The sequence below is a fragment of the Lonchura striata genome, chromosome 3, assembly GCF_050655825.1.
Source record: "Lonchura striata isolate lonStrDom1 chromosome 3, ASM5065582v1, whole genome shotgun sequence".
Lineage (NCBI taxonomy): Eukaryota > Metazoa > Chordata > Aves > Passeriformes > Estrildidae > Lonchura > Lonchura striata.
In genome coordinates, this window is record NC_140705.1 from 82,296,306 (window position 1) to 82,313,987 (window position 17,682).

The 17,682-nt window shown below is 39.3% G+C and overlaps 1 protein-coding gene across 3 annotated transcripts in view; it reads left to right on the forward strand.

Annotated features, from left to right (window-relative positions):
- LOC110481665 (protein ELYS) overlaps positions 1-17,682 on the forward strand; it is a 41,181-nt gene that overhangs the window by 20,704 nt on the left and 2,795 nt on the right. For 2 of the 3 annotated variants that reach the window (XM_085576930.1, XM_085576931.1), the window contains 22 exons: positions 616-706; positions 793-882; positions 1,075-1,215; positions 1,985-2,089; positions 2,569-2,662; positions 2,962-3,085; positions 3,189-3,245; positions 4,413-4,559; positions 5,282-5,469; positions 5,605-5,788; positions 5,886-6,017; positions 6,532-6,679; positions 6,765-6,915; positions 7,449-7,550; positions 7,975-8,170; positions 9,045-9,239; positions 10,415-10,847; positions 11,374-11,476; positions 12,412-12,518; positions 13,674-13,834; positions 14,855-16,646; positions 17,422-17,555. In XM_085576930.1, coding sequence (XP_085433056.1) covers positions 616-706; positions 793-882; positions 1,075-1,215; positions 1,985-2,089; positions 2,569-2,662; positions 2,962-3,085; positions 3,189-3,245; positions 4,413-4,559; positions 5,282-5,469; positions 5,605-5,788; positions 5,886-6,017; positions 6,532-6,679; positions 6,765-6,915; positions 7,449-7,550; positions 7,975-8,170; positions 9,045-9,239; positions 10,415-10,847; positions 11,374-11,476; positions 12,412-12,518; positions 13,674-13,834; positions 14,855-16,646; positions 17,422-17,555 — 4,875 coding nt within the window. The remainder of the gene's footprint in view (positions 1-615; positions 707-792; positions 883-1,074; positions 1,216-1,984; positions 2,090-2,568; positions 2,663-2,961; positions 3,086-3,188; positions 3,246-4,412; positions 4,560-5,281; positions 5,470-5,604; positions 5,789-5,885; positions 6,018-6,531; positions 6,680-6,764; positions 6,916-7,448; positions 7,551-7,974; positions 8,171-9,044; positions 9,240-10,414; positions 10,848-11,373; positions 11,477-12,411; positions 12,519-13,673; positions 13,835-14,854; positions 16,647-17,421; positions 17,556-17,682) is intronic. The other variant, XM_077782043.2, reaches the window with a different exon arrangement.

Genomic DNA, 17,682 nt, shown 5'->3' on the forward strand with positions numbered 1-17,682 from the left:
GCAATAGAATACAGTAATTGAACAGGCTGAAATTCCAGCCTGTTAGAACTAAAATGTTTCACTTCTTTCTGGTACTTCAAAAAATTGTAACTTAATGTTTTGGCTGTCAAAGCTGCTTCATATCTTGCTAGTCTCAGGAGCTGCTTGACCTCAGCTTCAGTGTTTCCATGCAAACGCAGTGGTGCTTGCTGTGTCCCCTTCACGTGTTCCTGATGGCAAAAGGGCATGCCCAAAGTGCATAACGGGTATTAGCAGAGGATGTTACTGAAAATAGTTAATTGGGACTCACTAAATGAAGACTGAAACCCCAAGGCACAGAAACAGAGATTGAAACTAGCCTGTGTGAAGTTGAGATGTCAGAGGAAAACGTTTCTGTGTTCCTCAAACCAGCAAGCAGTCCAGCCTGTGGCTCGAATTAAGAAAGAATCAAGAATATGGAATTAGTTGCATTTGCAACTAGTGTCTGAATGGGCATCCAGTTAGAAAAAAAACACTTGTGTTGTGGCTCAGGTAGTATCTGATTCGGGTCACCGACAGAAACTCCAGTGTTTATCAAGGTAAGCCTTAAAAGAAAAGTATGTGAGGTTGTGATTTGCTTTTGTCTGTTCTGTTCAGGAGGAGCAGTTAGAAGCAGTGTTGTCAGCTGCTGTGCAGACAGGTTCTTTAGAACTTCTGACAGGATGCATTAAACACTGGACTTCTGAAGGTAATGCTGCTTCCATTGTTTTTATGTTGTGTCTGTTTTGGTTAGAAATTGTGATTTCATGTCCTTTTTGTTTTCTGTTTTTAAAGAGCAGCCAAGTTCTGCTGTAAATTTACGGTTTGTTCTTGAGTGGACGTGGAACAAGGTGATCTGTACAAAGGATGAACTGGACCAAATATGTGAGTAGTGGTGTAGTGGTTTTTTGAAACCTTGAGTCATTCTTCATAAAGGATCTTCTTCAGTAATCTGCCAATGTAAGCTGCTGGTTCTTTTAAGTGGTTCTTTAAGTCTCTTGTGGTTGTTTTAGTGTTTAAGTTTGGAAGTGTGCAGTTGCTCTGCTGAGTGACGATTTAATATTTCTCCTTGACAAGGTGTTCCGCTCTTTGATGGCTCCTGCAACTTCATTGACCCACAGACATTACAGTCCCTTCAGCACTGCCAGCTGCTTCTGAGCAACCTCAGCACAGTCCTGAACTGTTTCCTAACAGAAGCCCGAGAGCTTACTGAGAAAGGTTGGTGAAAGCACTGCTAGGCCTTTGGTCTGATTGGTAAGATTTGGAAGGATGCTTTGGTTGTAACTGGGCATAGGAGCTATTGTTGTTTTGGATGACTGGGAGAGAGTCAGGTTGAGCTGGAAGGAGAGGCTTAAATCTAAGCAGCTGGGACTTGGATTTAAGCCTGTTTGAGTTGAGGGAAGCAGCTTGTTGTGGAGTCCATGAGGCTGGGTATGGGAGGCTACACTGATTCAGCACCGAGTTGCGTGAGAACCTGGGTGGCAATTGCAGCAACTGAGTGTGGTAATGCTGAGAAGTGTTCCTAATTGTTAGCTGGCAATTGATAGTTGTGTGCGGATTGCTGGGAAATAGAAAGAAACTAAAGTGAGTAACTTGTAAAGTCATTTCCTTGAGTTTTTTTTGGCTTCTGATTTTATAAATTGTTGTTGGCATGTTGATGGAAATAGAGGACTATAATGTCTTTCACTAAACTAAAGCTCTTTGCTACATGGAAAACAAACGTTGTCTTCCTAAGTATATCTAATAGTTTAGGCTTTATTTTTCAATTTTAATCTTTGGTGATTCTGTTTCTTTGTAGTGATTGGGGTTTTTTTGGTGAGGGGGGAATGGTGTTTTTTTTTTCTCCAAATTCATAAGTGATCCAGAGAGACAACTACAAAGGCAGGTTTCTACTGTGATTGTTCATACTTTCTATTTGTTCTGCAAAGGGAGTTCTGTAAAATAGGAGGAATTGCAATACTCAAATCTTGTTTTGCCTTTTTTTCAGGTTTTTCAGACTTGACAAATAAGCAGATGGTAACTAGCCTCATTTCTTTGTATGCACAAGTGGTGATCTGGTTCTGTCGATCCAGTCTCCTTCCCGAGGGTTTAGGTAAGCAGAATCTGTAGTTAGTACCAAAACACTTGTTTTGATAGTAAAATCAGTACCTGCAGGTTTTGAACCTTTGATTTATTGCTCAAGGTGGAAGTAGTCCTTGGAAATGCTCTTAATTTAGACACCTTATAAATTCCATTGTCAGCTGTAATTGTTTTACAGATGGTCATATGTTCAAAAAATCATTCCCTTTGACAGTTGTTTATTTAGGAGTAGCCTTGAGCTTACCCTTCTTGGTCTGAATGCTGCATCAACCACAGACACGAAACTGGTCTTGAGACAAGAAGAAGTTGCAGTTTTGCAGATTGCAGCAGTAGTAGTTTTGTCATAGTTCTCCGTTAGCAAAGGCAGAAACAGGATCGGATTCTCTGAGAGTTGGAGGCTTCTTGAGGTTGTGTGGTATCTGTCTGTCTAGTCCAAAGTTTTAGTTGAAAAATGTGGTCTTCTTTAACTTGCTTTTACTTTGTCACCTGTAGATGATCACATGCATTTGTCTCGACCTTTCTACAATTACCCTCTGATTCAGAGCTACTATACAGGTCACCGACAGAAACTCGAGCGTTTATCAAGGTAAGACTTAGAGGAATTCTCTAGAAAGCTGACACTGTTAGACTTGTGAGAGTGTTATTTTTGCAGTTAAAACCCTTTGTCTGCACTCCTTGGCATTACACATAACAGAGCAAGAAAGCAAGCCTGGAACCCAGAAGGTCATTGCAGCTCTTCTCTTGGGTTCGTGCTTCAGGCTTCTTAATTAATAAGTTAATTGTGAGCTGAAGACCATCTTTCCTCTGACTCAGAGAAATGTGTGACACTGAGAGGCTGGATTGTGTGTTTTACACTGTGCAAGCCCTTGCTCTCTTTTGTTGCAGAGGCAAATGGGATTCTGATTGCTTAATGATTGATGGAATGGTTTCCCAGTTGGGAGAGGAAGTGGAGAAGTTGTGGCAGAGAGATGAAGGCGGCACTGGGAAATACCCACCTGTTAGTTTACATGTGAGTGTTCTGTTCACTGAAAACCCCAGGAGCAGCAGCAGCAGTCCCCTAAATGATTGTGGAAGACAGGAGCATTAGAAAACCTTTTCATCTTTCATTTCAGGCACTGCTCGATCTCTATTTGCTAGAAAGCATTGAAGAAAGCAACAAACATGCAATTGTATCCTTTCCAGATTCTGTTATTAATCCTTCAGGGTGTGTACATAAAAGTTTTTATATACTTGTCACCTGTGTGTGGTTAGCAGCACTTTAAAATTTATGCATCAAACACAATGTGAGCGAATGCATTTAGAATAGAATTAAGTCCTAGACAGAAGGATTGCTTAATTTCTTTCTAGACTGGAATTTTTCTGATTTCTTAAATGTTTTGTTGCAAAGTCTCTTTTCGTATGAGAAAACATGTTCTCTAAGTTGTATTCAAGATAAAAACCTTGCTTAGTTCTTCTCAAATTTTAGCACAGTTACTTATGTTTTAGGACACCCCTATATGTAGCGTATGACTGCTTGTTAGTATGGTGCCCTAAAATGTACTGTTTCAGAGCCAAAGGGTGAAGTGACAGTGGTTTTTCAGTTGCTGATTTTTGCCAAAATTATTCATTTCCCAGCCCAGCTAAGAGTGTTTGATTTTTTTGGTTTGTGTAGAAAGTGCAGAGAAACAGAATATTCATTGGGCAGAAGCCTAATATTTAAGCTTCTGGAACATGCAGAATTACCTTTTCTTGTTTGTTGGCTAAACCAAGAGTGGAGCCTGGAGAGCAAAGGGTTGTAGTCCCAAGCTGCCATTCTCAGACATGTCCCTAACATGGGATGTCAGAAAGGGTAGATGACACTTTGAGTGAGAGATCCACATGCAGTTTTAAACAGAGTTTCAATCGGTAAGTGTTAAGTTGCATTGTACAGACACCATAATTTGTGTTGGATTTGTGAAGATGGGAAATGAGGAGAATAAAACAGCTGTAGAACTTCTTTTATTTAGTAATTAAGCATTGGATGTTGAAGTGTGTTGAGTGTCCAACTGTTGGCTTCACTGACAGAAGCAGAAGCCTGGGTTTGTAACAGCAGTATATAAATACCCAATATCTGCCCTTCTGATTGCCTTACAAAAATCTGTAAGTGTTTCTTTCTGAAGTATATTCAGAATGCAGTTTTGTGATAAGGACCTAACTATTGATATAATGGGTTCTCATAGCTTAAAATGGCAAGATCAATACCTTGAGGTGTTCTGCTTTCTACTATTTTCATATTCTTATTTCATTGTTTTGCTGACTGTAATGTGATACAAGTTTCTGGTCTTGGCAATTTATTCACCTTAATTAGATACTCTCAGACAATTTACTTGCTGCTGGATATTATGCATTCTTTTCCAAATAAAACAGAAACTTCAATTGACTCCTTTCCAACTGCCTTTGCTATCCCCTGGGGTCTTGTTAAGCTGATTCAAGGGTTTTGGCTTCTAGATCACAGTGACTATGAAGTAAGTATGAAACAGTTGAGTTAGACACACAATGCACTGCAGAGTATAAAGAAATAAAATTATTTTTACAATTGGTAGTTAGGTATAAGAAGCTGTTGGAGCATAAGAATCTTTTTTATAACATTGCTCTGACATCTTCAGCAACAGGTTATGATTTGAAATTTTGCTTTAGCTACTTTGACAGGAAACTTTTGAAAATAAAGGAGTAGTCAAATAATGCTTAATATTTGGATTTTCGATGCGTTTTGTAGTTAGCTTTTCAGTAGACTAGTTGGGGACTGTTTCTAGAAGAGTGTTTTGGGTACTGGAAGCGTGGAAATTGTGATGGTAGCAGGAACATTTGAGAAAAAAGACTGCAGGAGTGGCATTTCAACCTAATACCTATTCTTCCCGATACTAAATGTTTTTCTTGTCACTTTATCAATACAACCAATTTTTTATAGCATAAGTTAATGTATTTATGAAAAGCAATGTCTCTACGGAGGGTTTTTGTAAATTTACAAAAATCTGAATTGCTACTCTTAAGACATTTGCTTTGTTCTGGGTGGCTGATTTTTTTTTTTCCCTGTAAAGACTGAATAATTTTACTGATATGTCCTGGATCAAGTATTTTTTTATTTAGACATCTAAGTTTCTCTAAGCCAAGTCCAGCCTTGCTGCAAAAGTTTTGAGTGTTTGTTGCATGGGTAATGTGGTAATGAAGCTGCTCTCACCTTGTCCAGAGTTCCCTGGCCCTGCTCTTCCATCCAGCTACAATCAAGACTGTGTCATGGCAACACATGAGGATAATTCAGTCCCTCATGTGCCAGGGAGAGCACAGGCGAGCCCTCAGGTACATGCAGATGATGAAGCCGTCGATGTCCAGCAGCAGTGAAGTGCGGCTGTTCCTCACCGTGTTGTTGTCCAATAGGTAAGGAAATCTCCCACTGTTCTGGCATTCAGAGATGGGGAAATGTGGAGAAGTGATGACACAAATGGGGTTCCTCTCCATTTCCTTTGAGCTTTGAATGAGTACCATCACTGTGGGGCATCTTTTTGGCTTCAGGGTTCCCATTCCTTTCCATGTGCAAAACCTTAACTGCAGGTGCATGGTGGAGGCTTGGGGTCTGTTGCAGCAACACGCCACGAAGTTAAACATAGAAGAGCTGCTAAAGCACATGTATGAAATCTGTCAGGAGATGGGGCTCATGGAGGATTTGCTGAAGCTGCCCTTCACAGACACAGAAAAAGTGAGTTTGGAGAAGAAACAAAAAAATCTTAATTGTCTCTTGGGCAAGAGAAGAGGCAGAATCGTAATGGATATTTGAAACGTGTTATTTCTCACAGGAGTGTTTGGAGAAGTTTTTACAGACCAAATCTGGTGTTCAGAATCATGAATTCCTCTTAGTCCACCATCTGCAGCGTGCCAACTACATCCCAGCACTCCAGCTGAATCAGGCCATGAAGGCCAATCTGATGGTAAGGGTAGCAGCCCTGCTGTGAGAAATTAAGAATTACAACTTACAGACCATGGCTCACTCCAGTTAAAAAAGTTTGTTTACATCTGAGGAATAAATATGTCTTGTCTTTTCATTCAGTTCCTCAAATCCCTCTGTTACGTATGGTTTAGGTTAAGAAGTTGTGTTACTTATTTCTTTGGAATGAAGAGTATGTTGTATGTCATGTCTTGTATCTGGCTTTTACCTTAGAGCAGCCTGAATGTTCCACTGGTAAAATTTGCCTTATGGCTTGAGTTTTTGAGTTGCATGGTGTTTTTATGTTTTTGATTTTTTTAACTAGTCTTCCTTGCACTTATCCAAAACAGGTGCAATTGGTGTGTGCTCCTGGGTCGAACTTAGAACTTGCTGTGGCTCTCTGCAGTGGATTTGTCTGTAGAGAAATTTAGGCCTAGCTTAGAAAGAGCAGAGAGAGTTCTGTGCAATGAACTTCTGGTGAATTGTTAACTTCTTGCTTGACACATTTCTTTTGTCAGAATGATCGTGATCCTCGCTTGAGAGAGAGAGCAGTAGCCAGAAATTCCCTGTTAGACCAATATGGCAAGATCCTTCCCACAGTTCAAAGGAAGCTGGCAGTAGAGAGAGCCAAGCCATACCATTTGCCTTCATCGGTCTTAAGAGAAGGTAATTTTAGAGAAGGGAAATAGGATGTGCAGCTGGCCATCACTTTGATTACACAAGGCTGATACTTTACCCTCTTGCTTTACAGTCCCAAGGCCAAAACCATTATCAACAGCAACAAGGCAGGCTAATGCAGGAAATGTGCGTACAAGATCAACTTTCATCAATAAAGTGTTGTCTAAAATTGGAGAAGTATGGTTCGGAAATGAGGAGAAAAGAAATATCTCACAATATGCTAGGTAAGCAGCCTTTTATAAAAGTTAGTCTTCATCTACATGTTTCGAGTGGGAGGTGGAGAGTGAGTGAGTGAATTGTAGGGGAAGAGAAAGAGAATTCAACCTGATTTGTGTTAGGTTTTTGGTGGGAAGATGCACGTGAATAAAGCTTTGTTTTGCCTTTCTACAGATATATTCCATAACATCTAAGAATCAGTTTATCATACATAGTGTTTAGAGAGCTTTTCTGCTGTGATAATCTTCTCTATATAAATGCACCTATTTACATTATGGCAGATGTGTTTGCAGTGTTTAAGAAGCTGAAACTCAAACTGCCACTACCATGAAGCTGTTAGCGTACTGACTTTTATAGACTAGTTTGTGTGATGTTTTACCAGTTCCTGCGTGGTTATTTAAAAATAAGCAAAATACCTAAGAGTGGATAAGAGGCTTAAAATTGTCAGGTGATTGTCCTGCATTGGATGTAGAAATTTTAATTCTGGTATGGCTGGACTTTTAGGGAATGAAAATCAGTTACGTTTTTGTTTTCGTTCTAGTCCTGGAACTACAGAGCCAGCAGTCAGTAGACATCCTGCTGCAGAGTTGCCTGATGCATTTCTTGGGACACCTATTACAAAACTTTCTCAAAAGTGTTCAAGGTATAGTAGATCTACAAACTTTATATTTCAAAATGGTATTGTTTATCATGTGAAAACATGTGCATGTGTGTATGCTTTTTTGGTTTACCAAGGGTTCTGTTGCATTTAGTTTTGTATCTCAAAGAAAAGGTCAACTTAGGGATAAAATTAGGTAGACAATAGTAAATGGTCTGTGCATTGACATGCCAATGACCTTGGCATTGCATTGATGCTGCTAAGAATTAGGTCACTTGTGCAACTTAAAACTGGGGTATTCTTATGTCAGAGGCAGGGATTTAGGAAATTAGGTATGAAATGTAAAGAAATAATGAAAAAATGCCCCAAAGTGACTGTTACTTGTTTGTGGGACTGGTAGGTCACCCCAGCAGTGGGGTTATATTTCCTGTTCATCCAGTATTTTTGTTTGAAATGTGTATTTTAACAGGTTGCTGGATTTGGTGGTTCATCCTGTTCCTTCCCACTCCATGGCTCAGGATGAGAGCTGGCAGTCCCCGTGCAAAGTTGCTACTTCTTTTGTGGCATCCAGCCCCCTGAGATCAGATACACATCACTCCAGCTTCCAGAAGAATCTGCCAAGAGCATCAGAGTTGAATTTACTGGAAACTCCTCTTGTGGTCAAGGTTTGTATTTTAAAAACACAGTAGCAACCAACCTAATAAAAAACTCCTGAGGTTTGTTTTAAGTGAAATCACCAAAGTATTTAGTAGAAGTGCTTCTGGATTTCAATTCTCAGTATGCATGTGGTTATTATATACACAGCCCTTTTGGAAGCAGTCTTTAAGCAGGAAACTTTAGGTCTCAGCTGATTGCAGTGGACAGCTGATTGTCCCATAGCTTTGTGAACTAAATGTATTTTTATTGTATGCAGCAATTCCATTTTTCCACCTTCTGAAGTACCATACGTACGATATGTAGAAGGATGAACTAGCTTCATCCTCCTCTTTTGAAACCCTTTCAGTACTGTAAAATAATACGAGATAAGAACAGCTGAATGCTTCCACATGAAGATGTGTAGGTATTTTTGCAACAGTGTCTCTTCCTCTTGTGTGTAGGTGATTAATTAATGAAAAAAAAGTGTGTCCATCTCTTTGCAGATGGCTGTCAGATGTGGCGACTGAAAACGCTGTTGTGCATAGTGAAGTTAAAGTTGTGTGCCTTTTATGAGAGCAGTGTAGAAATTGCAAAAATTAGTAGGATTGCAGAAAACATCTTGCAGAAAACAAGATGTCATATCCTTGCTTCCTGAAGAAGTAATTTTGAAAAATAACATTTATTTTTATGCCATTACGAAGACAAACGAAGGGAAATATAAAAAGCATGCATTTTTATCTTGAAAATGTTGGTATTTTTGGAAGAACAGTGCAGAGGCAAAACTTTCTGCTGCTGTAAACAGTTCACAATTTAGGGTAATGTAATTTTTTGTAATTTATGTACAGTCTTCTGTTTTGAAGATTTAACTGGTCCTAAATTAATTGTTTTTATTTCTTTTCCTAGAGAGCTAAAGTTTTGGCCACATCTTCTGGTTTTCCTGGGTTTACTCCTCAGTCTATTCTCAGGTCCAGCCTTCGCACTACGCCCCTAGCAACTCCCTCTGCATCCCCAGGACGATCAGTTACTCCTCCTCTACGAGCAAAGGAACCTAGAATATCTTTCAGGGAAGAGAGCTCATATGCAAAGTGGACTGTTGGGGTAAGCTAGACTGCAGTTAGTGAGTTTTGTAGATAATGCTGTGATTTAATTTAGACTTTAGTTTGCCAAAACTCCTTATACTGAGAATCTGGATTGTGAATCAGAATGGCAGAATTTGATAAAAAACAAAGACTGTTATGCTAGACATTTTGTAACATCATGTTCTTGCAGGAACATAATCATAACATACATTAGGGACCATGGTTGGTTTTACTCAGATGTTGTTCAGAATGTTAGTTCACCTTTCAGCTGTACCTTTTCAAATGGTAGTGTTGCAGGAAGGTAAGGAATATAATGGAGCCTCTTGTTTGGGTTTGTTAAATTTTGTAAATTGAGCATCTAGGAAAGTAACAAAAGTCATAAAGATGCATTGACTCTTAACCTGTCATTTTGCAACATTGGATTTACTTAAATGATGGTAAAAAGAGACTCCTGATGAAGAGAACTGTAGTGTTTTGTTCTCTCAGGCTCAAAGTTTTCGGGTTTGCTTCTTGCCTTGCACCAGGGATAGCACCCATGTAGTTTTCAAATGCAGTGGGTCGATCTGACCAGCTGTGGTCCCTTCTGCTCCTGCAGCTGTGTAGCTGGATTCTGTGGTTCAGCCCATCAGCCAATTGCCAGCATAATGTACCCAAATTGGGGGCACAACAGGGGCATGTGCCATGTGTGAGTAGTTGGTATATGTTACAAGGAGCTACTCAATTGTAACAAGATGTACTCTCTCCTGTATGAAATTCTTACTAATAGTGGCCAGATTAATTTGCTTGTTCCATGTCACAGGCATAGTTGAACACCAGCATATTTTAGTAGTGCATATGTGTTTGTTGAAAGGGCAAGCATAAATTAGAGAAATCTTGAGTTAGGATGTTACTAGGCAAAGCTTTGTCTTCACAAAAACACACTAGTTAACCTAGTGAAGAGCCTTGAAATGACATAGTGAGCAAGACTGATTTAATCTTAATTCTTCAAGGTCATGGAAACTCAATAAGCAATCTAACGTGTAATTATTTTTTACACTCAACCTTAAATCTAAGATAATGCTAGAATGCAAGTTAATTTTTCATTCCCTTGCTAAGGGGACATATGAAACTTGGAAATACCAGTATTGGTTGGGTTTTTTTGTTTTGCTTTGACAACCAGCAGACTCATGTTGCTGATCAGAACTTTTATTTTAGGTGACAGAAGATGATAAAGCACTATTTGGAGCTTCATCTGAGCATCATCGTGGCTTGGTGGAGGATGCTTGGTCTGAAGAAAGTAGAACTCAACCAACTCTGTTTACTGTGAGCAGTCCTGGGGATGATCATGCTGAATTGCAGGAATCTTCAGAAAGCATACCTGGAGATGGTTTGGAGAAGATGGATGTCAGTAAGGAAAATAGTAACTTCTCTGTCAGGTCAGACCAGACCACTTTGGAGTATCATGATGCAAAATCATCTGGTGATTTTGAAGATGATATCATCATTATAGCTGCTAAACCAGCTAATTCTTCCACTGAAGAAACTGTTGATGTTCAAGAATTGGAGAAAGAGGAAGAAAGTGAAATGGTTGAAGATAAACCTTTCCAGATGAAACAACCAGATTCTTCAGGACAAAGAAAAGAAGCAGGTATGTTTCGTCCTATGATGATAACCTCAGTTTCTGAATTTTTCAAATGTCTTCAAAAGACGGAATTACTGAGGAGTGCAGCAATTAATGATGAGTTTTCACAAATGTCCTAGGCTTTTAAAATTACCTCAATGTTTTAAGTCTTTTTTTAGGTATCCTGGACCTTACGAATGTATACTTTCCTTGGCTGACATTTTTTTTTTTGTGTAGCTGCAGCTGAAAAGCAACAGTATGGGAGTTTTGAAAGGGATATGTGTTTAAAACATTGGCTTCTGGTTATGTTTAAGGGTACTTCTATAATTTGCAGGAATTTTTACATAGTTTGACTGAAATTATGCATCAGACTTCTTGTTCTACTGGAAAGTAGAACACAGGCCATCTATGCATTTGAAGTCTTGGTAGCATTATTTTGTTAAGTCCCTATCCTAGGTGAAATGCATAAAGGATCACTTTTAACTCATGAGCAGTTTAAAGTAAGTGATGTTGAGTGCAACAGGGAAGTCATCCATCTCTTTAATTTTTGTAGGATTTGTGGAAGAATCAAATGCTGAAAATCATACCCTTCCTGAGTATAATAAGGTGGTGTTTAAAGCTTCTGAGGCTGCAACTTCTGGGACTGGAAATGAAAGGTGAGCTTATGAAGTAGATACATCTTTGGGTTCACACAGCATATAGCTGCTGGCATTTCTGTGTTTGAAAACTGATTTTGATCTGGGATTAGTACTTTCCCGTGTTATGTGTAAGAGCCTGTCTATTCCATTCTGTCTGTGACCAAAAGTAATCTGGTGTGAATGTAATGCACATTGACTAACTGTCAATTTGAGCCATTTTTCTCAAATCATTGCAGACCCCCAAATATGATGATAAAGACTTCATTCAACAGTCCCATACAGACTTTGTGAGACTTACTAAGCAGATAACTGAACATAAGCCCTGAAAATTTTTTCTGGGAATTGTGTAGTTAAAAATGAATCCTGAGTGTCCTGTAACTTCAGTGGGTTTATTTTGGAGTTTGAATACTTTCTGACGTATTTTTTACACTTGATTTCTGTTTTCTGTGTGTGCTCAACTAGCATCTATTTGTTTATGGAAAAGGAAGCCATTTTCTCACCAGGTACTTTAAAAGCTGCAACTGCTGAGTGATAAAGACAGAATGTTAGCAGTGAGAGAACTTTTAATTTCAAGTGGTAACTTTCACCTGTACAGACTTCTGTTCAGTTGGTCCTGAACTCCTGTTATTGTAGTTGCCCTCTTTCTACAGAAGATAAATACTAAATTATTCTGTAATGCATCTCTGTTATGTTATTATTTAGTGTTGGGTAGCTGGAAAGAATGTTAAGTATTATTAAGAATGTTAAGAATTGTTAAGTAATTCGTTGCATAAAATGAGTTACAAAGTGAATTACAAATTGAGTCACAAATTGAATATGTTGATAGAGGGATTTCTAATTTTTATAGTATTTTTTGTGGTTTGAAACTTGAAGATTTTACAGTGAGAAAGTGACTTGTAAGGTTCTTAAAGGTGTGTTTTCAACCTTTATGATGAATTTCTCTTTTCATGAAGTGAAACAACCTACCAGGAGTCTGAAATGACCTCTTCATCAGAAGAAAAAGCCATACTGCTTGCAACAAATCCACAGCTCGCTGAATCCCCAGAGGCAGACCGTGAATGTATGTTGGAAATGTTCTGTGTGGTAGGGTAGCAGAGCTTCTCAAGTCAAATGTGCCATACCACTGTAGGGGTCACAGATTGAAATAGTAGTAGTGTGTTACTGCTAACTTTAATTAAACTGTAGAGAGAACACCCACCTTAAAGAAAGTCCTTGTAGACAGTGCATAGTGAATCTTTTCGTTCTTGATCAGAATATTGAGATGCTGGTAGAACTTAAAGTATTATAAGGAGAGATCAGTATTTATTTTAATGTTGTACACCACTTCCAATTTGTGTGCCATAGGATCTGCTGCTTGATTTACTATTTTAAAAGACGATCCTCAGTATTCAGACTGAAGCAACTGTCTACCAGTGTGCCTTCCAGCCACATTGTCCTCTTTTTGTCGCCTCCATGGACTTGACAACTTATTTTTTCCTCCTTGCCGTGGGACTGCATCCTTTAGCTGATCTGTAGTTGTCACAGTTTAAACCCACTTGACAACTAAGCCCCACTACTCAATCATTTCCCCTGGGTGAATGGGGGAGAGGGTCAGAGAGCTAAAGGTGAAAAAACCCATGGGTTGAGATAAAGACACTTTAATAGGGAAAGCAAAAGTCTTGCACACAAGTCAGGCAAAACAAGGAATTCATTCACTACTTCTGTTGTCAGGCTGGTGTTCAGCCATCTCCAGGAAAACAGGCAAATGGGTCATGGGAAGGAAGACAAACACCATAAGTTGTAATGTCTCCTGCTTCTTCCTTCTTTCACCTTCCTTTTATGCTGAACATACTGCCATATTTTATGGGATGTCAGTTGAGGTCAGCTGTCCTGGCTGTGTTCCCTCCCATCTCCTTGTGCACCCCCAGCCCACTCACTGTTGGCAAGCAGGAAAGGCCTTGGCTCTGTGTAGGTGCTGCTTAGCAGTAACTAAAACATCCCTGTTATTAATGCTGCCTTCAGCACAAATTCAGAATAGAGCAGTACCAGCTATTATGAAGAAAATTATTATCCCAGCCAAAACCAGCACAATAGTTTTACCTTTTGGCAAAAGCCCAATATATGTGGCAGGATGGAGAACCATATTGTTGGCTCTTGCTAGCTCTGTTACTTCTTTTTGCTTAAACTTCCATCATTTATATAAAGGTTAAGATAAAATTGCATAAATCTCTTCTAGCTGTGATAAGTATCCTTGACAGTGAGGACATGGTCAGTACTCAGTCTGAAAATCGCCTTGAGAGCAAGTGTGTGGATTTACCTGAAGAATGTAACCCTGAAGCAGCTGAAGCTGAAGAAGTCCCTGTTTCTTACAATCCTCCAAAAACGGAGGAAATTAATGTAAGTAAACTATTTTCCCAATTTCTACACAGTAGAATAGTTTGCAAATTGAGGACAGACCTGTTCTAATGACAATTTGAAGACACTCAAAAATGTGTATGTTTCTTGAGCTGCTTAACACAAGTTTAAAAACTCAGTATTGTAAGGGCAGATATGTTTTTCTCTTCTGCATTTTCTGTTCCTATAATATGAATGGCACCTGTCAAGACTTAAGCCTTTAAGAGCAAACAAAACCAAAATAGAAACCTAAACTATTTTTTAAACTAGTTAGGCATTAATTTGATTTATTAGAATTCAAACTTCATTTTACTTTAAAAAATAGTTTTAATGTTAAAGACAATAAAAAAGTTACAGGAGTGCAGCCTCTTTGTACTGGTAGCCAGTTACCAAAGGACAAAAAATGTGAGAACCAAATTCAGAATTATTTAGGTGCATAGGTCGTTTGTTCCTTCTTAAGACACAGAATTCTCAGTAATGAGTGAATTTATTGTCAAGATATTTCTTCAAGAGATGGAGGTATTTAGAAACTATGTGTAATCTCATGCAATCCAAGTGACTCCTCAAAGTGAGGAGTCAAAGTTGAGTTGTTGGATGTGATACCTGGCCAGTGTAAGTGCTATTGTCAGAACTATCATGACTGAAGCTTTAAGTGTTGGGGGCCCAATTGTATTTTACCTTCCCAGAGGCAGAGTGGGTCACTCTGGCTGCAGAGGGCACTGCAATGTACTGGTCACCGCTGGTTGCATACACACCTTGTGCTGGAAAACTGCTCCTGGTCATGGGCAGTGGCAAATGGTCAGTTCTGAACAGAAATATCAGAAACAGAGCTTGTGAATTGTACACAGGGATGTCTTTGATCCCTGTGCCTCAAATACATAAACACTTAGCTGGAGTACAAAAGCACATTGTTTCACATTCAGGGGTGATCTTAATGGAAGGGTCTTCAGTTTCATCTAGCTCAGTGTGAAGTTAGTCTGTTTGGTATTGAATAAAGTATTAACAGACATTTTTTAACTTTAGGTTATAGAAGATGCCTCAGAACCAGCACCTGAAACATCACCATATAGTGAGCTAGATCCATCAAGCGATCTTCATTATAGCTATGAAAATATAGAGCAACAGTTTGCATGTGATTTGCATGATAATAAAGATAGTGAACGTGATGTAGCTGAGGGAGACGGAGACCTTTTTCTAGCTCAGAATAATTTTACCTTAGTTTTGGAAGGAGAAGAAGGTGAAGCAGAGATGGGAGACCCTACATCAGTAGATGCTTCGAAACCAGATGACACAAGAACAGAAGAAAAGCCTGTGACCAATTTAGGAAATACTGAAAGCCAGGAACATGTTACAAACTCAGTGTCCACTGTAACTGGTGATGAGGAATCCCAAAATATTGCAGAGTCACTCCCATATGTGCCTGAACCTATTAAGGTTGCCATTGCTGAAAACTTACTGGATGTAATCAAGGACACGAGAAGTAAAGAATTTACATCTGAAGTTGTAGAACAATCAATTAATGAAACCATAGGTAAAAAGGTAACTAGATTCCAGAAGGCAAAAGCTCCCTTAACACCTGTGCTAGAAGCAGTGGGAGAGGAAACCAGCAGACCTCATTATGGCACTGCTCCAAGAACACGCACAAGGGGACAGCTGAGCAGAAGTCTGGGTATTCTGTCAGCAGGCACTCAGCAGCTGCTGCAGACCGACAGTCGTGCTCTGCTTGGACTGTCTCCTCGGAGAAGTACCAGGCAAACAAAAGAATCCTCTGAGACTCCCAGGCTCCAAACAGAGGGAAAGGCTCAAGAGGAGCAAATACCTGTAACACCTGTTACTCCTAGGAAAGGTAGGAAACCTAAACTGTCTAATTTAGAAAAAACAGAAAGCAGCCATTCTGATGGACAAACCTTATCTGACAGTACACGGCCTGTTACTTCCAGAAGAGGATTAAGGAGAGCAAAGGAAGCTGCATCTGAACTCCAAGAAGAGGTTAATGAGGAAATGCCTCTTGCTGAAGGCAACATTATTGCTTCTTTTGACTCCAAAAGGACTAAAGGAGGAAAACGTTCAGCTGGAAATCCACAAGCTGGCAAGACTGACACTGATCACAAAGTAAAAACAGCAGTCAGTCCCAGTAGAAGTGCAAGAAAATTGAAAAGCTTTAATCTACAGTTTACAGAAGATGCTGCCAAAGATCAACAGGTGCAGCTTAGTGACCAACTTGTTTTACCTGTGCCAAGTAAAAGAGGCAGAAGGAGAAAGATTAGTTCATCAGAAGTTTCAGAAAATTCTGATCTTGATGTGTCTAAATCATCGCTTTCTCAAACAGAATTTAAACTTCCTGTCACGCCTAGAAGAAGTGCTAGGAAGGCGGCACAAAACCTCTTGGCAGACCCAGAGTCTACCTCTTCTCAGGAAGACATACATTCAGGTATGAAAGTAGAAGCCCTTGATACTCCTAAGAGAAAAACTAGGAAAGTGCCACATGAGAACCCAGAAAAAGTGGATACTCATGAACAAACTCCTGCAGAGCCAGGCGAGAAGCCAACCACACCCAGGACTACGGTAAGGACAGGGCGTCGGGGCAGGAAGAGGAGATCAATGTCTGAGGAGACGTCCCAAGGACCTGGTGGCAGTCCTTTGCTGCTTGAAGACATAAACCCCTCAGGACATGATCAGACATCAAGAGCTCTGACAGATCGTGTTACAAGAACCAGATCCAGCAGGACTGCCATCCATCAGAAACTGTCCCTTGAGGAAAATGAGGCTTTCCTTTTCTCTCCTCCTCTCACAAAGCTGACAAAGAAATTTGAAGGTAAGTACACTATGTCTATATGCAAAAGAGGGCATACCCTCTTCTTTAAACCACCAAAAACAGACTGTGAGGATGTTTTAAGTATTGTAAAGAATGTAAGCATGCAAAAGAAAAAAATTGTCAAGAGGCAGTTAATCTTGTGGCTGAAGACTATGTGACTGCCTGCTTAGTTCTGGTAGAAATAGATTATGAAGCTGATCTAAGCCATGAAATTAAATTTAAACTATATTTTTTGTAAGAAACTTAATTTCTGTCAGATTTTGAAAACCAGAGATTATTTGTGAATATGTGATTGCCACCCTTTCCCCCCGCAACAAGAGAAATAAAGGATGCATGTTTCCAAATTCTGTTCAGTTTTCAAGTTCAGATGAGCTGCATCCTGCAACAAACTGTTCAGCTGTTTAAATGTGTGATTATTTTTCATGAGTGTATACTTTGTCAGTGAAGTTAGTGTACACAAGAGTTTTTAATTAAAGTACATGGTAAATGTTTTTGAGATATGTAAGGACTGTTGATGCCTCTGGAGTATAATATCTTTGATTATGTAGGTGCAGGTAAAATCACTACATTGGCTTAGTTTCGTTTCACTATTTATGGTAAAAGAATGAATCCCTAGAGGTGGTTACTAGGGGGAAAACACCTTTGCATGGAGTGTTTATAAAGCTGATTGGACCTTTATTTTGGGAAGCTGTTGTGCTCTTTGTCAGCTGTAATTTAATATTATGGTCCTTCCTGTATAATGTATGTGCATTCTAACAATGCATTGTTATTTTAGCTGGAAAAACAGACCATCCTGTGAAGTTTCAGGATTTAGATCCGGATTTGTCTTCTCAATTTGTCTTTTCACCCCCTCTTTTGAGGTCAAAGAGAAAAACTGTACCTAGCATTTCCCGAATCGTGAAAGAAGCAGTAAGTAAAAATTCCAGTTGTCCCATGTTCTTGATTTTAATTCTGTAGCATTTTTTGAGATTGTGAGATTGTGCTTTGCAATGCCTTGCCTTTTTCATTGGAAACATCTAAATAGAGCTTTAAATGA